At 39.4% G+C, this 24,427-nt stretch overlaps 1 protein-coding gene across 1 annotated transcript in view; it reads left to right on the plus strand.

Moving 5' to 3' along the window:
• Nucleotides 1-24,427, plus strand: part of XKR4 (XK related 4) — a 235,561-nt gene that overhangs the window by 144,397 nt on the left and 66,737 nt on the right. Inside the window, exon 2 of the mRNA XM_074551114.1 lies at nt 369-568. Within this exon, the coding sequence (XP_074407215.1) occupies nt 369-568 (200 nt within the window). The remainder of the gene's footprint in view (nt 1-368; nt 569-24,427) is intronic.

Here is a 24,427-nt window from a genome sequence, read left to right on the forward strand (position 1 = left end):
ATTAATTCTTCGCAGGTTCTCATTAAAGAGTTCGTTTTTTTCGTATCATTATTTGCAAAACCTCTGAGGAAGGCCATATAATCAAGATATCACCTGTATATTTCAAATTAGAAAACTGGGTCCTTGAAAGAAATACTATTTAACAAATAAGTCAATGCTAAGCCTTTTTAATGGCCTTAAAAAGGCTAGTCTTGCCTTCAGTATAGTTTACTCTTATCACATAAACTATTATAAATTGAAATACAATGATCTTTTTAAATAAACGTTCATTATTTTGAAGTACTTTGAACAAAACATTGTTTGCAAGCACAAGTAGAACATGTAAAATAACATTCTGTGCTTCTATAACCACTCTCTTTCATTTCCAGGTATTTTCACACGATGTACTTGGGTATCCGGAGTCGACAGAGTGGAGAGAATGACAGATGGCGGTTTTATTGGAAAATGGTGTATGAGTATGCAGATGTGAGTATGCTGCATTTGCTAGCCACCTTTCTGGAAAGTGCACCACAGCTGGTCCTGCAACTCTGTATTGTTGTACAGACTCGTACACTCCAGGCACTCCAAGGTAGGGGTTCATTTAATCTATTTATTTTTTATCATTTTTGGAAGATGTAATTTCCACGCATACATATTTATCCTTCGTTCAGACTGCTGTGTGCCTTGTAGTCCTGTCATAAGAGCAGATCTTGCCTGCTAGCTGCTATTTAGCTGTTAACAATAACTCTGTCAAGAAAGACTGTGTTATTAGAGGATTTTTTAGCCTTTCTTAATGGCCCTGGGTTGTGGGTAGGATTTAAAATATTTTGCTTTCTGCATGTCCTTGTAATAGAAGAGCTACTTCTGATTATCCACTGGGCCAATGTGAAAATTGCATCAATCAAACTATTACTCTTCTCCCTATGCTTTTTTCTGTGAATGTTCAAAACCCTGCAAACTGCAGTAATGAGGTTGATATGGCATTATGCAAAGCAGGAGACGGCACAGGAGATAACAGCAATTCTGTGAAGATAATGCAAATGTTTATGCCCATCAGCTCTCGGCCGTGCTTACCTGAAATAATACAAATCATCTCTCCAGCAGTACTCATTCCTTCACACTCTGTGTTTCTTTCCAAGGTTGATGCTTTCAGCAAGTGTGGTTACTTCTCTAAAATGGTAAATGCATGCATATGTCCTACTATAGGGCTTTGTCAGTCAGTGATACAGATATTGGAATATCTCACTCACTATTGCTTTTCTCATGCTGCTTTTGGCTACCTGACAGCTGTCCTTTTGTATTGTGCCATTGTTTTGCCTTATGGCTGCACCTGGATGGAATTTTTTAGCAAGGGAATGAGAACTTGGAATCCAGAAGGTGACAAAAATGCCATGAGGCAGTGAGGAGTGAAGGGAGGAGGGGAGAATGAGAGGGACAGAGGGAGGAAGGAAATTCAGAATTTTGTCATTTGCTTTTAAGGAACAGCTCATGTGCTTGCCACTGTACAAGAAGAAAATGTGACAGCTCCTTGCTCCAAGAAATGTTGGGTCTGGTTAGCTTGTTATGAGTAACATTAAGTGAATCTGATTGGCTAAAAAAGGATTGGGCGCAAAGTGGGTAACTGTGTGAAGATCTTGATCCTGGGCAGTTTCCTATGGATAAATCAGAGGCTTTACTTTTACAGAGCTCTGAACCATCATGTAATAAAGAGCTGTACTTCTTCCTGTGTTTTTTGTTCCATTAGATCTAAAACTTTGCCACCTTAATGGGAAAAGAAAACCAAAGTTTCTATTTTAATTAGGTGGTGCTCTGTACAAGGAAGTTTGCCTATGCACTTCCTACTTCAATTTCTCAAACTGTTATCATTGCAGAGAAGGTATTATCACTTCAAGATTTGTTTCCCCAGAAAAAGTGAGTCCAGAGAAAGACTTAGGAGAAGAACCCAGGCAGAATACTGTATGGTCAGCTGTAATTTAGCTATCTTCATAAACTATTTATACAGAATGCCTCTTGCCCTCATTTTAGTGCAATAACAGATCTCTCTCTGAGAAATGAGCCTGGTGAGTAGACACTAAGCCTGTGATACACTCTGCAAGTGGTTAATTAGAGAAGACCTGAGATGCCTCAGTTTAAAAGGCAGAAATGGTTCCTGCACCCTGCAATCAGCTCTGTAAAACCTATATTTCAGAAACCAGAAAGTAATAAAACTATAATTATGGATTGCAGTTGAGAAGGTTGATGGTATTTACTTATGCTCCCTTCTCCCATATTTTTCCACAGAGAAAAGGATCAATTTTAAAAAACTAAGAAAATTAAACAAGATGCTGGATTTTCTTAAACAGTAGTATCATTATACTCTCATGATAAAAGCTAATATGTTTTAGCATCTTGCCAGCTGTGAAAATCCTTTCTCTGTTTTCTCTCCTTTCTTAAAGAAATGGTAAGGCTAATGCATTGCACCACAGGATGGTAGATTAGCTGCATGCAAGGCTGCATAAGAAGAGCATAATTTTTCTCAGTGGTATCAGGCTACAAATGGGTGTTTTAAAAAGCCCAGCCATAAGGTATTTTCTTCATCTAGCTGTCCACTCACTGAGCCTGTTAGAGAGGTTTCCAACGTGGATCAATAAACAGGGTGTTTGATTGATTTTCTTTGTTTAGGGAATGCTACTGGTTTTTTATTGTTTTTATTGTTCTTTTAGTTCTCTGTCCCACAGGACAAAGTTATTATGAGAATTGTTAAGTGACATTGCTGGTCCGTGTTCTTAAGAGTTTATGACTTTCACAAACCACAAATTTGGCACAGGAAATGAATGGTCTGTAAGCAGGGTACTTCTACTATTAATCTATTAATTACTGCAAGGAAAATCTTTTAAGTATTTTTACTTATTTAATTCTATATTTTTAATTCCAAATGCAACTAAATAGCATTATTCCCAACAGGAGAATGTTATCAGTGTTACTGAAGATTCCAAGTTTTGTAATGGATGTTGGCTTGGTTAAGACTCTTTCTTATTTCAGTAACTACGCCCTGCTAATCAAGGGAAGAAATATGTGCAGAGTTGTACATGGATCTTTATGGGGATCATGAGCAATATTGTGCAATATCTGAAAAACCTGTCCCCTCAATCTCCTATGCACTGCAGCACAGACCACTTCAAAAGCCCTGAGGATACACCACAGGGATCCTTTAGCACTTGCCTGGGCTCCCCAAGCATGAATTTTAAAACTGCAATCTAGCAAGGATTGTGTACCCTGTATCATGACCCTGCAGTGGAGCAAGGCTTGTGTGGGAGGCCATGGACAGACCTTATGGAATGGCATCTCTCTTCTGCATCCTCATCCAGGGATATCCCAGTAATAGTAATACAATACCCAAATCATCATCTAAAACCCTGATTCTTCCTTAAGATTTCATCAAAACTGGCACATTCAGAGGCAATGTTCATTCTTATTCTGCCTACAACTAGCAGCCAGCTCTCACCTGAGTGGAAGGTGTGAAATTGTTTGTGTGGGAAGCTGATGATTTCTAGATGCAAAGTTCTCAAGAAGATGAAAACATCAGTTTGACAGTGGGCTAAACTGGAGCTGTGCTAATACCCCTATTACCTCCACCTTTTCCACTCTGGTGATTCCTTTGAGTTTGAAGAAATATCTGCTCTCTAGAAGTCTGACTGATGTGCCTTGAAATAGGTAATTCCTTCCTCTTTTCCTCAGTGTTCCTCCTGCCTTTGCTCTGAGCACAGCCAAGCTTCCTGGGACAGAGGGATATCAACAATGGGTAATGCCAGCCCTGGGGAGGCAAGGGAGGACATGGCATCAGGGTAAGGAAGGAAGGTCAGGGCTGTCCCTTTATGTGGCACCTCATTTGGAGTCCTGCCCACAGACTAGCAGCCATCCCTTGCCTTTTTTTTTTTACTTATTTCAGTTTTTCCACTATGCCATTTTAAAAAGGTTTCTCATCTTAAAATGAGTAAATTCCAGCAAGAAAAAAATCCTGCTGACCATCTGATTGGAAAGACTCCCATCATACAGTTATCGTACAGATACTACTTTCATATTCAAGTTATGGTGTTCTAACCACACCTAGATGAGCAGATAGACAAGATTACTCCCTGGATTTACCACAGATTTCATTATTTATACTGTATTAATTAACACATTGCTTAAATTATAGATTAGCTTCTCGTTCCTGTTTACTGCATTGACAATTTTTTCTTCATCAACCCCTGGGAGGTTTGTTCTGGCTTCTCCATACAGTGCTATTAATCAAAGTCTCTATCAAAGTTTAATCAAAATCTAATCAAAGTTTATGTCATATAAAGCTGCATTTCTTAATGGGGACTGACAGTAGTGCCAGAAGCAAAACGAAAAGTTCAGACCAGTTTATAAATTCATCAAGTTTCATTGAAGTCACCAGACACCACAGAGCTACTGGATTCTGCTGAAAATGTATTTCCAGGAAATCTCCCTGGCCAAACATTTCCCATTTTCTACCAACTCTGTTGGAAACCCTACACTTTATATGCTGACACCACAGCCAGTATACAATGTTTACAGTTCCACCAAGCACCATTCTCCAGTGCTTCCACTCCAAACAAATTGCTGCTCCTGCCTGAGCTGAAGAAGAATCTCAGAGACTTGATAGCAGTTTATGACATGCCTGATAGGTTCTAACTTTATCTGGCAGAAACAAATTATGTTGTTCACTAGTTGTTTATAAAAATCCTCTGGCAAAGCTCAATGCTGTGCATCAGGAATTCAGACTTTTCATATCAGCACAGTAAACTGAAAATCATTTAAGTCTACAATTTTTTTGTGAACAGCGTTATGCTTTTGCACAGCTTTTCCTTTTTGTTACCACACAGCAATTTTCGATTGCTCTGTAAAATGCTGCCTACATTTGCAGTGCCCTATAAATAGATAACTAAATAAAATTCACAATTCTGATGCAATATTTTATACAATTCAATGTATATTTGTATGGAAATCAGGTGCAGCACTTGAGTTCTGGGCAAGTTGCCATTACTTTTCTGTGTGTTGTCAAGATTCTGCACCACAGCAGTCCAGCACCCAAACTTTCCACAGAGAAACTAAACCAGAGCAACCTATACTTACAGATTCTACTTGGCAAAACAGATTTCCAGTGACAAGGATCAACATGTATGATATACTACAGAGTAAATGTCTTTTCTGGAAATGACTTTAAAACTGATCCGCAGGTCCTTTTGCAAATTTCAAAAATGTTATCTTGTGCTCATTAGGATAGAGGCATCATATTAGCATACCCATGTCTCTGATAGTCCAGGAGAGGACTTCCTGAAGGCCATCATGTCAAATAATCTATTTTATAACCTGATTACAATCTTAAAACTAGTTATACCCTTAGTATCTAATATACCAGTTGAAAGCTTCTCTGATTGATATAGACCTGCTGATGCCTGTCCTGACTTTTTAATTTTATCAGCAGTCTGCACACATTTGTTATAGTGCCATTCCTGTTTTTACACTTGTTCCCTAAGGAAATGGGGTCCCTACAATTATATAGCCCATTCCTATCCTTCAGTCCTGCTTTTTAGAACTTCTGATCCATTGCAGTATTTCAATCATTATAAAAGAACAGCCAGCATCTCAAAGATAATTATGTTTTCTTAAATGTTGTAAAAATAAAGCAGTCAATGCAAATAAAAATAAATTAAAATAATTATGATTTTAAACAAATATTTTTAAAAATTGACAGCTTCCACTACAGGGAAAAGCAGTCAGACTTCAGCCAATATTTTTCATTACCTAGCAGCCACCAGTCATCCTTCCAGACAAGGAATTGTACTGCTTTCCCCTGCCCAGTGGGATTGTTGTGAGTGACAAATGGGATTGGGGAATAAGAAACACTTTGATGGAAAAGTGGAATCATTCCTCCTGCTGTGCATTCTTTCATCTCATGAGAGGTTCTGAATTTTCTTCATAGACTTTTTCTTCCTCAGTCCCAGTCTGAATTCATCTTTGGTGTATACAGATGACCAAGACTCCATAGAACACTCCACATGACATTTATCCAGAGCTCCCACATTTCTCATGGCAATATCTCACCAGGTGTTATCTAGGGTTGTAATTCCCTGTTCACTCAAGTATTGGACTAGTTAATTCTAGTTATTTCATGGTCCTTTAAAACACACAGGCTCTTCCAGTGTCATATCGCTCTGATGAGGCTTCAATTACATTATAAAAATGTATTAGCAACTAAATGCATGTAATGAAATTTCGTCTCTTTTCTACTTTTCCAGCCTGCAAGGTGCCCCTGATTGCACATATCACTCTCCTTTCCCACATATCTCCTTTCCTACATTGACAATATCTTCCAAACATTTACCAGTACATTATGTCTTTAACAAAGGTCATTAAGAGAAGTGTTCAGACAAGATTGGTTCCAAGTGTAATCAGTATTGAAAATGTAAGAGTAACTCTACTCCACCTCAAGGGTTCCTTATTAGCATTGCAACATAAACTGCAGTATCTTTCTTTAATTAGTTCCTTTACCTGCCTTATTTCTCCTCTGCTATATCCTAACCTCTCAAGCGTTGCTAGCACTTTCCCATTAGCATTGTAGTCACCATTCTGCCATTTGATAGATTAGATCTGCCACATTTTACTTGTTGAGAAAGGGGTTATAAAAGAAAGCTATTGAGCTATTCTAGACTCTAGCTCTCTTATGATCTACTTCATTTTTGATTTATCCATTCTTTCTCATACACTTTCATGTTTCAAGGCCAGGTTGGACAGGGCTGTGAGGAATCTGATGTTCCTGAAAGTAGTTCCTGCCCATGGCAGAGATTTGGAACTAGATGACCTCTCAGGTCCCTTCCAATCCAAGCCATCCTATGGTTCTAGATTTACCTTTGTTTTCAGTTAGTTATTGCTTTAAAAGCTGCTCTAAAGCTTTGTGTTGTATTGAAACCTGCATAGTAGCCCTGCTTCAGCCAGGTACTTGTGAAATGCTCCTTTTCAGTCACGTGGCACCACTTCTGAGGGGGGGATGGTTAAGATGATGCTCACCAACAGCAGGATTTCATACACTGAATTATTTTGAATCCTGAGACAGAGAGGTTTTGGCTGCATTGGGTGAAAACAAGGAACTTACAGTGTTGCTTCCATCTACAGTAATACAAATTTCCTTTCTGTTCTTATTTTTTATCAGCTGGCTCTGTCTTTGAGCTCTTATTTCAAGAGCCCTTATGGAAAGTTGTCCTATATAGCACAACCTTTATTGCTCATCATTCTTTTTTTTAATTTCAATCAAAGAACCCTTTCTGAGGTAGGTTTTGAGGCTTTTTTTTTTTTTTTGGAAGTTTTTGGGTTTCAGTGTTCAAAAGCTCCAGAAATCCTTCTGTGCTTTGCCTCAAAGAAAATCCAAGTCTCCCCCACAGAGAAGTGAGGAACAGAACAATTAATTTCTGCTGCCTTCACTCATTTCTCTAAAATTCTGTTAGACTTACTAACAGATCTATTTTTGTTTATCCCTCCATTGTATATAAATTAAACCAACATTTATGGGATTCAATGCTATTTTGCTACAATTAGATGTCCTGTAACAACCTCTATGCTTTCCATAAATAAGTTTAGAAAGAATCCTCTCTGCTTTCTCTCAGAAAAGCTGTCAGTTGTCACACCCTGGAATATCTGGGCTGCCTTCAGCAGCACTTGTTCTCCAGCCTATATCTGACAAATCAGAGGCTGCCATAACGAGACAATTCTGTGCAGAATTTCTCCCTGTAATAATGGTTTCAACAGCTCAATCCATATCCAAATTTAACTCTGGAATTCTACAGCAGACTCTAACAACTACCCACAATCTTTCCCCAAAGTGATTTTGTATGCAAACAGAATCTGTTTTATCAGGGAACCCTTTCTGAAACATCCTGCTGTCATTCCATTCACACACACTGCTTTTGCCATTATTTCCATTTTTTCTGAATACTAGCTTTCTTTCAGCACCCATGTCCAAGGAGTGATTATGAGGCCATGGGTGTTTCTGTAACCCTACAGGTCTTTTTGTAACCCTATAATGCTTCATGTCCTGTGTTTATTTCCTGTGTTTCCTGATGTCCTGTCCCTGTCCATTCATCTATCTAAAAGTATGATGCATCAATACAACTTGTAAAAGCAAGAAGCAATGTACATAGTTATTGTCTTAACAAACCCATTTTGCAGGACCTCAACCCCTGAAAGTCATCAGAGATAACTAGTGAATATTTTTATTTTTTCTGTTTAACTGCAGTAAAACAACCCTAATTCCTCTTGCAGCATTAGTAATGAGGAGAACTGCATGAAACATTTTTTCATAATAATATGTTCTGATGACTCTGGTTTTTACTGAGTTTATGCTGGTATCTTTATCCATGTTTATTGCCCATTAACTGGTCATAAAAAGACCAGAGGATAACACAGCACTATGTAGACATATAAATGTAAGTGTGCATTATGACGCAAAAAATATCATTTTGGGAAGCTTGGCCACTTATTAAACATTTTCTTCCATTCATTACATCATAAGAAAATGAATAAACTATTCAGGTCATTCTAAGTGAATAGCAATAAGGCTTTATAACATACCAGCATAACATCTTCATATGTAATTTTAATAGAAAAAAAGTAATTAAAAACAGTATTAAGAAGATTTAGTACACATTTTACTGCTACTCTTTTTGTCCTCATTCTTCTCACATTAGCAATCCTAGCTACATTTGCAGATAGAGGTGTCCCTAGTTAAGCTGCAAAAACCTGTTGGAAGGTATCAATAAATCAGCTGGTTACCAAAGACAGTAGGTAGGGGCCTCCTTCACTAAATTTTGAAAAAATCATGACATATATTTGGATATCCGAACACAACCTTAGGTACATATTTTGTCATACCTTAGAAGTATTATGCCAGTCTGAAAGAAAAGAATTATAAGTGGTTTTATAAACTTACATTCGAATAGGAATATAATTTAAAGATTGGTTTCTCAAGGCTTTTTGATGCAGTTTGTTCGAATACCAAGCTCGTAATCTCACCTCTGGGTGGTATTTCCACCTCAGACCAATTGAGTGTCTTGTCACAGAATGAAAGAATAAAATAGGTCTGAGGCTCCTCACTCAATCATCTGGTCCAAACCCTTTTAGAGGAACAACCATGTTCAAAAAATTGATCAGGTTCCTCAGGGCCATGTTTGTTTGAGTTTTGTGCACTTCTGTGGTTGCTGAGCCCACAGCTTCTCACGTGAACTGTACCAGTGCTCACCACGCTGGCAAAAATCTCTTTTCTTACCGCAAATCAGATTTTCCCTTGCTGCAATTTTGACTCATTTTGTGCCTCTAAGTTTGAGGGCTTTGTATAATTCTCCTTTTAGACAGGAGAAAATGGCAATTGGATCTCTCCTCTTGATTCACAGTCCTCTCTACCAGTCCTCCCTCAGGCTACACAAACCCAGCTCAGGCACCATAGTCCCTAACACTGTGGCTAGGAGTGGACAAGGGAAGGGTTACAGATGTTATATACCTGGACTTCTGCAAAGCCTTTGACATGATTCCCCACAACATCCATCTCTCTAAATTGAAAAAAGATGGAGTTGATGAGTAGACAGCTAGACTGTGGACAAGGGAGGGTTGGACAGTCACATTGAGAGAGAAGAGGTCAGTGGCTCAGAATCCTGATGGACATTGGTGGTGAGTGGTGTTCCTCAGGGGTCCATATTAGCACCAGTGATATTTAATATCTTCATTGAGGACGTAGACAAAGGGATTGAGTGCACCCTCAGCAAATTTGCAGATGACACTGAGCCACTGAGTGGTGCAGCTGACACACCTAAAGGGCAGGACCCATCCAAAGGGACCTCGACAAGCTCACAAAGTGGGGCCATGAGAAGTTCATGAGGTTTAATAAGACCAGGTGCTGGTGCTGTACCTGGCTCAGGTGGGGTGATACTGAGGTGTTTATACCCCCAGTATCAACATGGGCTGGGGGATGAACAGATCCAGAGCAACCCTGATAAGGACTTGGGACTGCTGGTGGGTGTAAGGCTGGACATGATCTGGCAATGTGCACTCACTGCCCAGAAAACCAACCATAACCCATGGTGAGTCTGAAACAGCCTGGGCAGCAGGGACAGGGAGGGAATTCTGCCCCTCTGCTCTGCTCTGGTGAGATCCCACCTGCAGTGCTGCATCCAGCTCTGAGGTCCACAGCACAGGGAGGACATGGACCTGTTGGAGTGAGTCCAAAGGAACCCATCAAGTTGGTCAGAGAGATGGAGAACCTCTCCTACAGGGAAAGTATAAAAGAATTAGGATTGTTCAGCATGGAAATAGGGTGACCTTTCAGTACCCAAAGGAGGCCTACAAGGAAGATGGAGACAGATCATTTACAAGAGTATGGAGTGACATTCTATGATCCTTTTATTTCAGTGACTCTTCACTGGCCTCGCTCCAGTTTGTGAATCCATTACCAGTGGCACAAAGTGATATGAACATGCAAGAGTTTTCCTTTGCCTTTGTAAGTCTTTTTGTCACTCCTCTCAGTCTTCTGAGATCCCTCTGAGGGCAGCCCTGCTCTCCTGAGGATCAGATGATCCCCTCTGATGGATCCAGGCTTTAAGGGCATTGTGAACCTGGAGGTATTATGAAAAGAAATTCTTTACTGCTGCAGGGAATAGCAAAAAACCCCAACAAAAGTTCTTTTCACATTATCTACAGATTTTTAAATTTAATAGTGCCTTCACAAAGCTGTTAATGTATACACAGTGGTAAAGACAGCCTGAGACATAAAGTAGTGCATTTAGTTTCTGCAAGCGTGATATATTGCCTACACACTGAATTTTATTTGTTGGGGAATGTCAGAAAGTTGGTGGCATATCCTTCTGCTCCCTTTTTGTTGTGCTATAAGTGAACTTGCCAAAGAAAAAAATTCCAATTTCATTTTTGGGTTCCTGTGTCTTTTATGACTGGTACTTTTGCTTGGGGATGGGAAAAAAAGTGATGCATGCTTGGCACAGAAAGAGCTTTCCTGTGTCTAATATAGCAGTGAGAAATTTTAGTCGTGATTGTGTCTTACCCAGAGCCTTCACAATACCTCAAAGATAAGAATTAATGTGAATTCTTCATCATGCAGTAACCTTTAAATCTTCAGTCACAGAGCCAAAGTGCATGTCCAGCTTCATGCCAAAACCACAGATCTGAAATTTTCTGTCATTTTCATTGCTAGTGCATGAGTGCATGTTAGTTTGTTAATCTTCAGGATTACTTTTTTTTTTTTTTTGCAAAACTAACCAGAAAAGTAATCTTTGCTGATGAGAGCGATTTCAGCTGTAAGTTGCATGTCAAAGTGGGAATGCAGGTTTTAAAATGTGTCTCACATGACATTCAAGTTTAGTGGTATACAGAATATATTGCAAATGATGATATTTGTATGGAATTTCATACCTGTAACTAGTTTTATACACATTAGTATTTTTCAGCTGTGTGTTAGATGAGTATCAAGCTGCAAATATTAAAAACAAATTGTATTTTTGCTTTGTGCTCGGTTTTGCCAGTATCAGTGAATAACCAGCGTTAAGTGCGACTCAAACAAAAGGTCCTGTCAGGTACAGGAGGTTCAGCCCTGTGGGCACCTTCTCACTGAACTCAGTGGAACTGTTTTAATGAATAAAATCTACTTGCTGGGCTGGGATTTATAGGAGCATTGTTTTACAAAAAGGTATTAAGTAGCTGTCTTTTATGTTAAGCATGCCATTCTACCTAACCTAATGGGGATAAAAACCTATTAAGTGTATTTTATTAGTTTTTGGGTTCCTAACTAAATTATAATGAAAATGAATTTAAAATATTTTCCTTTTTCCAGTGAGTGTTATTTCTAACAGTACGTCAGTTAATAAAGTGATAAACTGTGTTCTGTTATCTGTATATAATGAATACAGTTTAAAAACAAATCATTAATCGCTTTTCTGTTACTGCTGAAGAGAGAATTTCTAGTTTTAGTTTTGAGTGGGGCTTTTAGCATATCATTTATGCCTGGGTGGCCAGTGTGCCCTTGGGAGTTAAATAGCTTGAGCAGGAAGAATCTCGTGGTATGAGGTTACTCAATTACTATTGATCCCAGGCCCTTATAGCTAATAGTGCTTCTGCATGTTCTTGCCCACTCTCTGGACATTTCAAGATGCAGAGGAATTCTTCCATACTCATAATTGAGTCAAAAGTGTGAATTGAATCCTCCCTCAGTGTGACAGCCACAAGTAGTGCTCCCTGTCATCCTCCAGCAGCCCTCCAGGATTGTCACAGAGTGTTGCAGGAGCTCTGACAGCTGCAGCCTCCCTGGAGCTCCTACCCAGTGAAACCAGGAGGACCCAGGAGCCCCACGGCAGGGTCAGAGAGCAGCCCAGGGACTGATTGGGAGCATCCTGCAGGTGCTGGGCCCTGGGGCTTTCAGGGCTCACGTGTAGCAGAGATCAGCAGCAGCAAACCCCTTCTGCCAGCTGCCATATCGCTCTGAGCGAGGCTGCTGCCGTGTCCCCGGCTGTGGGGACAACAGAGTGACTCACGAAAAACCTCCCAAATCGCTGCAGTTCTCAGTCTGCAAAGTGAAATAAACTAACCCCCATCTCATGCTTTATGCTGTACTAAAATCTGCAGTAGCTCAGGGGCTGCTTCGTGAGCTGTGCTGTCATCCCCATCACAGGGGCAGTGAATGATGGGGTGCTCCCCTCCTTCAGCCATCTGCTGCCACCTCGGCGTCAAAGCCCTCTGAAAGCTTATGCAACTTCAGGCTGTTCTCAGGTTTTAATGAGTGCCCTTGGTGCTCTCATAATCTCCCCCCTGCTCTCTGGATAAATTTATATTCAATGATTCATCATCACCAGAAAGGTAGCTGGATGGATGGATGGATGGATGGATGGATGGATGGATGGATGGATGGATGGATGGATGGATAGATAGATAGATAGATAGATAGATAGATAGACAGACAGAGAGACAGACTGAAAAGAGCTGTTCAAACGCCATCATAAGCTGGATCTTTTCCAGGTCTCCCCTGCCATAGAAAGGCATTCAGAGCTTATTTTGAGTTCCTAGGTTAGTCACTCTTGGTAATGAAACTAAATAAGTAAGATGCCCCAAAGCCATAAAAAAATTGAGCTCTGGTGATCTGCTTGATCCTGACCCTAAGTGACATGGTAGCATTTACTCTCTGTATATTCATAGCAGCTTGTCATCCTTAAATATAGCTCAAAACATTACTGCTTTCCTCAGTAACTGGGCTCTATGCTGGTTTGGCTCAGCAGAAGGCAGAAAATGTGCAACTTGAGTCCAAGGCAGCAGCAAACTGAAAATGGCTCCCCATGCCTTTTCTTCAGACCCACTGTACTCCCAGCAGATCTCTCTCATGCCATGAGACCAGGACTCTCATCTAGAGGTTTTCAATGATGTATTTTCACCTGTAAGCACAGTAGACACTAAAATCATTTGCAGTAAAAAGAAATTCTGCTAGAGGATGAATATTTTATTTCTTTTTTCTTGTCATTTCTTTTAAAAAGCATGATTTTACTTTCCACCCCTATGAAGTCAGTTTTGTTATAAAGAGCGCAGAAATGCCTGAAAGTATCTTGAATGACGATTCACTAGGAAAGAAATGGGGTTACAATCATTTGCTTGAAAAGAAATCCAAAGGTGTTCTCTGTTTTTGAGGGGTTTTCTTTCACTTCCTTCATAATGAGTGTAGCAGCAAAATTGGGAAAACAAGCTGGGAAATTTGCATGATGTAGCCATACACCTGGCTGACTCATTGCCACATCTGCTCTGGGGTGGTTCACTTTCAGCCACTTCAATGCCATTCCTTGAGAGGCAGAGCCATGCAAACAAGGGCAGAAACAGGTCCTTGGGTTTGCAGCAGCAGCACATCCTGTGGCAGCAGCCTTTGGAGCCAGATGGGTTTTCTGAGCAGAGCATAATGCATTGCAATTGAATTGATATTTTAAGCTAACACATGTTTAGATCAGAGAGGCTCACAACACAGTCACTTACAATACACGGCTGATTGCCTCATGACAGAAGCAGCTAAATGCTGTAATGGGGAAGGTGGTATCAGCATTTCACTTCTAAATTTTGATTCTCAGTTACTTAAAGCGGCTGTAATGATTCACTTTCATCTGGGGCTTGAACAAGGACATGGGCCAAGACCCAGAGCAATCTAAAAAGCAGTAGGAGTTTATTTCTTTATACAAGAGGGCAGCAAAATCTGCTACCCCAAAGGCAGGGTCCTGTGTTAGTTTCTGAAACTGACACACAATTGAGGCAATGAGAATGGACAGATCTTTGAAAAAAGCTCTTCTGAAAAGATCAGCTGGATAAAATCTACAGAGCTGCAAATGATCTCTAGGAAAGCACATTAGCTATACTTCACCTAACATGAAAGCTGAAGGAACAATGAGTTGAACAGTGGCAAAGTGTGTTGAGGAAGTGTTATCTTTAAAACATTTGCCTGTATAAGGTATCCCTTTGTTGTCAGGCATCACTGAGGCCAAGCACAACCTGTAAAAGTGACCAAGGATTGAAGAACATTATTATTATTATTGTTATGAGTACTATTATTATTATTATTCAGCATTCTAACAGCAAATGCTTACAATCCAGCCATTGTGTCTTTCAGAGTTCTGCTTTCTGAGAAAGAAAAAGCATTTTTATTCATGGCAGGCTATTCCTGAACTGTTTATTGTAGAATGTTTTTATACCATTCAGTGAAGTGTCTTGCTCTAGTTGTTATCAGCAAATGAAGTAGCAAGTCCATCACAACTGACTTGTGTTATGTTTGTTACTGCACTTGGGGAACTCTTATGCATCAAGGGCTTTTTTTTTTCTTCTTACTCAAGATTTCATCAATAGCAGTCATCAAGACCAAGTCTTTCAGATTATAGATTCAGAAGTATTTAAACTGGCTCTGCAGAACAAATTAGGAAGATCAGACACTTTAAGAATATCTTCTGCTTTGACAGTATCTGCACATAATGTGAATCAATTTCCAGATTTGATTCTAAGTAGAGCATTCTTTATGCAGTCTTGAAACAGAAGAGACAGAGAGCTGCATATACAAAAGTTAAAAGATTGAAAGGTATTATAGAAGATGGTTACACAAATATCTGAACATGAGTAATTTGTAGAACAAAGTCTTTGGCTAAGAAAGGATTCCAGTTAGAGATTTTCACACATTTTTCTACATATGAGCTGTACCTGCTATTAAGTAAAATAGTTCTGCTGGGAAGGCTATAGAAAGATGGTTCTCGGATACCAAATTTCTGGTTCCAAGAACTGTATATTAAAATTTGCCAAGTCTGTAAAGAGAGAAGATAAGATGTGAGATCTTCAGAAAGCTGGAATGTAATGAAGATAACACCAGGCTTTTAGATCACATCTTTGGGGTGATATTTTGGTTTCTTCCTATAACACACCAATAACCTGTTACTTTGAAAAAAAGCTTTAAAAATTGCATGTCTAAAGTTACGAAAAGAGATCCATAGTTAAACACATAAATATGTAATCTGCTTTCTAAATGTATAAGTATGTGTAATTTAAAAGAAAAATTTACAGTTATGTGTTTGTAAATACATTGAGGCTACAGAGGAATTTTCTAAATGCTTGTTGATCCAAATGACATTTTAACCCACTAAAGAACTGAAATCATATGTCATTGAAAACCATTAAAATATTTGAGTCTTTTTACATTATCATGTGAAATCATTAATATCTTGTAGCCTTGTAAAAGTAATAATCCAATTACAAGATATTTTACAACTTAAAGGGCTTTCATGACTCCCTTAATAAGCTCTATAAAATCATTACCAAATTTTGAATATAGATATTTCTTTAAATAAATATGTTTGTCTGGAGTACAGTTAGGTTTTCTTTAAATTTTTGCCCTTTTATTGACGTATCTTATACTATCAGACTATGAACTTACTTGTGAGTCTACATTTTTGTTGCCTGATAAGATGGCCAAAAGGAACAAATTTTTTTCCCTAAGTATAGTATAATTAGTTAACTACTGTTTACTTTTTGATTGCTTCCCCCATAAGGACACAAAACCACACATACTATTTCATTAGCACCTCACCGATGAGTGCTAAAATGTTTATTAGTTCTTGACAGTGACTATTTGATGCTGGTTCCAGTTAAGCACTACTGCCTAAATTTTCATTCCCTGGCTTATTAATCCATGGTGACAGGTCCTATTTCCTCCTTTTTGTCCTCCCATCTATTTCCCCACCCAAACACACATTTTCCTCACTGTTTGCAAAAGACAATGACAATGTTTTAATGACAATGTCATAAATTTTGAAGAAAAGGGAGGTAACGCTTTCAACCAGTATTTCTGTTGTCAAAACCAAATGCTTTATCCTCTGAGTGTCTTTGAATGCAATCATTTAAATATTTTCAGCCCTCTAAAGCCATTACCAAGGCTGTAATGGTACAACTCACATGGTGTTTTTATTATGGCCCCTCCCAATAGTTAATGTCAGGTGTCAGATGATAAGGAAAATATTTGGATCACAAAGCTCACTCTCCTGCTAGGAAACACTAAGAAACTATACTATGCAAAAGCACTAAGAAACTACACTATGCAAACAATACAATCTCACAAAATGCAAAACAGCAGCCAACAAAAATTAGCATTTTGTCATTAAGTACATGCAAAGTGAGGCAAGAATAGACAAACTGTGCAGAGTAGATCATGTGTTTATGGGTGGAGGGATTTAGGACTAAGATTTGAGATTTCTGTGTAAGCTGGCACTGAATTTGCATTTTTCCCCAGCAGGGGCATGAGAAATGTGCCCTCTTCTCCTCACCCAGGACTGAGAATTCATGCTGCATGAGAGTGTCCTAAAAGCTACATATGTTTCGCAGGAGTCTGCATCTCTGCTAACATTTCCTTTAAACAACTGGAAGAAAAAAGTTTAAAAGAAAAAAGAGTAGCTACGTGCATGATCATAAATTGCTCTAGCGTGCTTGTTTCCATGTCCCAGTAAGCTTCAGGGTTTCACCAGAGAATGCAAATTGAAACTGACTGCAACAGTTGGCTCTAGATTTTGTTGTCAGGGAGCAGTATTCATTTTCCTCAGTGCCTGATTTCTCTTGCCTTTCTGCTCAAGAGAAAAAGAACAAAAGGAGATAAGGAGGCAGATTGGGAGAGCATGGCTTAGCAATTAAAATACGCTAAAATTATACCTTCTTCCTGCTATGAAGTGCCATAACCCCAGGATACGAAAAACTAGATTTAAAATAGCAGAAATGTGCTGTTATGAGTGGGGAAGAAAGAGGCAACAGATAAAGGTACTGGCCAGCAGAGTGCAAGCATGCAACTGAGCTGCCAAACCTGAATTTACATTTTAATTCTCCCCCTACACAAGCTTTGCTCAAAGCCTTTGTGAGGCACCGTGGATCTGAGTCCTTCTGCAACACTCAAGAAAAGCACATGGCCCATATATTTTCTTCCAGCCAAGATTCCATCTTGGAACCATCCCCAAACCTTCACCCTGGGTGGTACCCAGGCGGCACAGCAGCCTTGCAGAAGCAGGGCCTTGACCCCTGCTGAGCATTGCTCATGGGGATCCCATCCAACCTCCCACCCTGGTGGAACTCTTGTTTTAAGACCTGCAGGAATTGCAGGCAGCCTGGTGTACCCCGTATGTCAGTGCCATGAGCGTCGATGGGCACACCAAGCTCCGCTGTGACCTTTAGGCCAGCCAGCTTCACATATCCCAGGGACAGGCTGCTCCCTCTCCACACTGGAGCTTTTTGAAACAATCCTGGGCCTCTTTCACGGGTGTCTGACAGAGGAGAGGGAGGACATGAGGGAATTCTGCTAAGATTTCACACTAGAAGTTCAGTTTCATCTTCAGTTCTTGATAGACAGTGATTTGCTCTGGTTTTGGCTCAGGTTCGGGTTCATTTCAGCTCAGAGATTTTCACTTATTCTTCTCAGACATCATCCTCTGTTACAGGTTTACTGTTGTTGCCTTTGCCCAACCTGGAAATGGAACTCAAGATAATTTTAGTGAGGAGGTAATATAAAAGGGGATCTTTATTTGAAGGCCTTCACAGGCAGTTATGGAAAGATGTCCACAAAAGCATCCCCCCCCCCCCACCCAGGGTGAGTACATTTTTATAGGTTTTAGGTAATTAGCATAATTGCTAAAAAGCACCAATTAGGAGGACAAGTGGTGCTGCAATTCTCCCCCAGGCCAGCCCCTTTTCTGGAGCAAGCCATTCAGCACCAGCTGTGCTTTGTCCATGAGAATGTATCTCCAAGAGTCGTTCCCAGCCTTGGTTCCCAGGAAGAACCAATGTAGCACAGAGCCTTGTACCCTCCAGGGCTTGGAGCTCTGGAATTTGGTTTGCCTTTCTGCCAAGGAAAAGGCCGTGGAAAAATACTGGGCAAACTAGCTACTAATACAATGGGTGACAGTTACAAACATATTTGTGAAGAATACAGAGAACATAGAACAAAAAGGCAAAACCTAAATGGCATCACTGTGAGCTATTATTTTAGAGGATTCTGATGGAATATGCCAATACTCCTAAATAACCACTGATCATCTGGCTCAGGCTCTTCCTCTGACTTGTATATTAAATGAGCTGACATTTGTTTGAGCTCATTTTGTTTTCTGCCAGAATCCAAGCTATCTCAAATTATCTTGTTTTAGGAATGCTCCTCTTTCTGGTCTCTGTTTGGATGGGGGATTCATATTCCTTTGGTCTCAGTGATCCACTGTTCCTAGAGATATTCATCTGAATATCCAATTCTTGTCATCAGGGTTTTGTGCAAGGATATGCACAGTTAGGTCAACAAGAGAGAAAAGGTGTCTTAGACTAGGTATTCTTCAGCCAGTTGAAGGGGAAAATTTTGCCTGAAATTAACATTATGCCAAATGGAGACATGTCAACTGTCTGAGCATGCTTCTTAGATTCTCATGTAAAGAAATTACTGGAAGCTGCTCAAAATCTGCAAGGTGTCTTTGTAATTTTTTTTCTAATTTGGAACACAAAGCGTCAATAATGTCCTGCTTACACTACACTGATACAATTTATGGCCCAATACTTGAATCTCTACCATCAACTGCCATGGGAGCTGCCTGAACAATGGTTCTCTATTATGTGTGGAACATTTCACACCGTGAAAGTGTCCCCAAACACTTAACAGAGTTACATAAAACAGTCTCAGTAAATAATAGCAGGGAATAAATAAATCTAAAAGATTTAAGCAAAGGAAAGCAGAAATAATTCAAACACTTAGACATGCAGCACAGAGCTAGGCAGTAAATGATGCCTTGTATTTCTTTTGAAAATACCTAAAACAATTGTTTTGCTTTTTCCATTTGCTCTCTAAAATACTGACGCTGCCTCTCAAGAAAGCTAAAGAGAATTAGTGTCATAAACAAGCAGCCTGGAGTCTAACAGAGGCAGCCACACAGTGTGTTAAGCTTTCTTTACAAGAAACCATCCAGTCCTGGTGTAACAAGCTACTTAAACCAGTCCATGTGATTGGAGTTATTCAGCCATGGAAAGCTGGGCATGTATTTAAATACTTTGCTGAATTGTGAAGATGATACTGACAAAATTGCATGTTAAGGGTGGAATTAATCTTGCTGAACTACAGTTCTGTTTAAAAGTTAGATGTTCTGTTTAAGCTACTTTTATAACCAGTTGAGAGAGGCACCTGAAGGACATTCTTTCTTTCTCTCATTGGACTAGAAATTAGCTACCTGGAGTTCAGGCAATTAATTTAGTTTCAGTATCTCACTGAAACATGGGTAAAATTTAGAGAGATGGACACACATTTACTACTTCTATGTCTTTCACTGCAAGATAAATGCTTGAAAAATTTGTGGAGAGAGATTTCTCATTTCTGTGCACATATCAGGGATTTGCATTGCTTTGGAATCTGGGAAATTTTTAATTCCTTCACCACAGAATTTTTCTTTCATTATCATGTAGGAATAAACTAAAAGTTTTTTGAGTATGAAAAAAAGATGCTGCACTTAAAAAAATCACAATTGAATCCATGGCAGTTGTGTCACACCTGCAGCAGGAAGAAACACAGCAAATGTTTGTGAATTAATACTGCTACAGGTCATACAGTGAATTATAATATCTATTGTGCCCTAAAAAATGACAGTGCCGCTCTCTGAGGAAGGAACAGCTTGTTCCACCTGCTACAAGATCAGCCTTTCAGCCTTGTACAGAAAATGCTCCAATGTGATACCTTGGGATTATCCTCATATAACTGGCTTGCCTAATTCAAACTGGCAGACACAATCTGAATTCAGTGAATCAGAAGATACATGGGATTTCATCAGTGAGATCATTTGAGTAGATTAACTCAGGCACTACCAGCCTCTGTCAGCTTCTCCAGAGAACTCTTGGGGCAAAGGAGGTGAAGACAGAGGCCAAACAAAACTGCTTGATTGCAAGTGCCCGTATCACCACACTGCATCAGAGGCATCCATAAGGTAACTGCTTTTCTAGGGATGAAATCTGAAATGTCTGGCCCATCCTTAGAGCCTGTGTTCTCACAGGCAGACGTGTCATTTGCAGTACAACTTACAGTTCCTTTTATAAGAGTTATAAATATCTCTTTTATACTGTAGACATAACTTCACTGTCTCAAAATCTTAATAACAAATGAATAACAAAATGCAAACATTATACTTTGTCAGCATAAACAAAACAGCAATTATGTTAAAGGTCCTACAGGCATTGCTCATTTGTATTAATAATTCCTGCTTTTCAATCAAGCTGTACAAGATGCCAAGTTAATTATTTTAAATACTTTTCAGTCTTGGCACTTTATTTGAACTTCAAATGGGGAAGTGAGGAGAGAAACAAAGAGCAGAGAAATGGAAAATCCTTCACCATCAAATAATTGAGGCATATGACAGAAGAGGATTTAGGAGGAAAAAGCCCTAAGGAGATTTTGGGAGGTTTCACTAGTTTGTTCAATGGTGAACCATCCAAAAATGAAATGCCTGAAAAGCTGGAGGCTGAACAGCTTAAGATAGACTGTGCACACAGAAGCATTGCAATGTTAACTGCTGGAAGAGGCATAAATTATGTATTTCTGATGTGTCTCTGTGGGCCTTACAACCTTCTTTCGACCCTTAGGGTGCTCATTATCTGCAGGAGCAATTAACAGACAGTATCTTGCAGCTAGCATGATTTCTTACCTTTAGAGTGATTTCAAATCAAATAAAAAGGAGGCTAATAGAGCCAAAGAGGCCTGAGCTGTGAAGTTGCTTCTGAAGTATATTGGATAGAAATGATCAGTGAATTGAAGGTACATGGTGCCAGGAAGGCTGGATTATGTCTGGCTGGTTTTGCTTGCTGAATCTTTTATGTTTCAGATAGATATTGTTGTTCCTGTGAGAGATTACACAAGTGACACAAATAATGGAAAATGCCTTCATTAATTCTGAAAGAAAAGGCCTAACTTCCCTTACTTCAGCAACTTCAAGCTGATTAATCAAAAGATCTGTTTTTTTTAACTAGCCAGAATAAATTACAGACAACAGAGGTAAAAAACCACACTTAAGACTGGTCTTAGGAAAAGAAGTTCTAGTGACCAACAATCTGCTTAACTCCCCAAACCCAGCAGAAATTTTTAAAAATTTAAGATACATTAATAGCTTAGGAAAAAATAAAGATCAAGTGCAAACGACACTAATTTATCTCAAATTCTGAGATGAAGTTTGTACAAAACTAATTATTTCAAGTCTTTGAAAATCTAAATTGAATGTTTCTTATCTGAAAGAGCAGATTGTTAAATACAAATCAGTCCTGTATTATGATTTTTCTAGAGCTGTCCTATTGCAATATGGAAATCCATGACAATGTTTAATATACAGAGCCTGGCACAGTTCTGTGTGATGTGATGCACCATAATTTTCTTTAGCAGTAACATGTTTTATTTTCAGTTCCTTCCTAATGCATGAAAATCATTTCAAAGGCTACCAGTTTATTCATACTGAGGTACATTATAAAAACCACATAAGTTAAAAAAATATTACTAAATTTCTGGTTTAAAAAAAAAACAGATTTTCAAAATATACACCAAAATGTTTATTATTGCCATATCCCATTAGTCCACACAAGCCACCATTGTCTTAAGAGCATCTTTTTACTGTTTCATCGTGAGTTTATACTGAGTCTGGAAAAGGGATTTGTATATCTTCCTATATCATACAGACCTGCTGATTTCACTGAGGATCCAGGTGGAATCAGGGATCTGGCTTCCACTACAAGACTGAAATTTTAAGTTTCAAGTTCTTGGAATTGAGGACATTTTTCTCCTGTAAACTACACCACCTTGAAAAATGCTTACAAGGAAATCCTTGGAGTCATTCTGTTCACCTGAATTTTATCATCACTCACATGTGGCCAAGATTTCTCTACCAGGAGAAGCAAAGCCAAGCAAATAAGAATTGAGACTGGATTTGCAGCAACATGACCTTATTCATATGAATATTATTTTTTAAAAAGCTATTGAGCCTTAAAACCATGTTCAATTTATGTTAAAAAGTGAAATTTCATCTTACATGTAGAAACATCAGTATATTTATTAATTTCTAAAGGGTAAATGATAACAAGATTTCAGAAGCAGAAAATGAAAGGGTTCTATTGCATTTAGCACAGCAAAGTCAATCATCTGACTCTGCATGTTGCTCCCCTTCACTACAGGAGTTAGGGAACATAGATCAGGAAGAGGGCAGTCAGAAAGTCACATCTTTGGTCTTGGGGGATTTCAATTACTCAGGTATTGATTAGGATGACAATTATATGAAAGGTGTAGAGAGGAACACATTTGTAAAGGTTGACCAGGGTTGCTTTCTTTAGCCATTGCTGAGGTGACTACATAATGAGAGCTTATTTAGAAACTTGTCCTAACAGTTGTGAGCTCTGATAAACAGAGTTCAGGAAACAGCAAGACCTTTCTGGGTCTGAAATCTGCCTTGTGGTCAGGAAACACAGCACTGTTTTCCTATCACAACTGCCACCATTCCTTCCAGAAACCCCCTACCAGCTCCCTTGTGGCAAATGACCATATGATTTCCAAAGATCTTTTGTCCCTCCTACATTATGTCAGAATATCTCTACCCTGACTAAACTCCTTAAAAAATCATAAGCATACTACTGACAGAGGCTTACAGAGACAAATGCATCTCTGTCTATGTGTGTGTAAACACTAAGTCATCATCATAATACTAGAAGTTTTTTTCAAGCAATGCTTTATATTCCTCCAAAACAAGAGGTGGAATATCAATAATTAGGTAGAGCATCCTCAAAAATTACCATAATGGCGGTTTTATTTACCAGTGTGGTATGGATGTGAAATCATCAAATCATAGCCTTTGCCAAATAGGTCAGTAGAAATGAAATCACAGTCAGTCAGAAGAGGAGCCACCTCTACTACTGAAGAGTTTACCCACTGTACACAGAGAGTGCTTCTTAGTCATCACAACAAACACTTTCCAGGAGTTCCATTTAACTGAGGGCTGCTTCAAGGCCAAGGAGCCCAGGTCACATGTTCAATTAATCCCATATAATTTTTTAATACTTGAACAGTGTGTTAATTTAAGGCTTAATGCTACCTTCAGATATTCAGCCTCAAAGCCTCACTAACAGAGCATGTTTATTTCTTCACTTTGGAGAAATAAAATGTGAAAAGGCTGATATTGCTTCTAACTCTGCTGTTTATTGAGCACCTCTGTGCCCTACTTCAGCCAAAGGTGATTCCTCTGCAATTAAAATGGAATTTCCTCTGTTTCCAGCCTGTCATTCATGCAGCTTCTGTGACTGAGCCTGTAATGAGCAGTTTGGGTGCAGCTAGCTCATTTTGTGTGCAGAACCAAGAAGTTCCAGCTCTTCCCCAGTACATCAGGGATGCTGTTGTTTTTCAGCTGCTGCATGTGATGTTTAGTCTGGGAGGGAAATTTCTACAGAAGCTAGAGCAAGGTCTCAGTAACAGGTCAGATCTATTTTGGGGGATTTTGAAAGACTCAAAGCATTTATGAGCACAAGGATCTCCTAAAACACATTGGCATAGCTCAGTGGTACAACTCAAAACTGAGCTGTGAGGTCTGATCTCACTCTCCTTCAGGCCACACAGGTTCTGGTGGGAGAGAAACCAGCTGTCTCCTCCGGCCTGCTGCAAGAGAGGGCCAGGAAAACCCTTCTCGGTGCGTCATTCACGCTGGAGACGGGGAACAGGACTGTTCTGCCGGCAGACCCTGTTTTTCTTTGGCTGTCAAAATACACAGAGAAGTGCCTTTTCTACGTCCACCTAGCTCGGTTAGGCTTCATTGAGACAGTCAGCGGCGGTGAGCGCAGGGTGCGGAGCTGCCGCAGGCCCGCAGTGCCACCTAGTGCGAGCCCGGCC

This window comes from Zonotrichia albicollis, chromosome 1, assembly GCF_047830755.1.
Source record: "Zonotrichia albicollis isolate bZonAlb1 chromosome 1, bZonAlb1.hap1, whole genome shotgun sequence".
Lineage (NCBI taxonomy): Eukaryota > Metazoa > Chordata > Aves > Passeriformes > Passerellidae > Zonotrichia > Zonotrichia albicollis.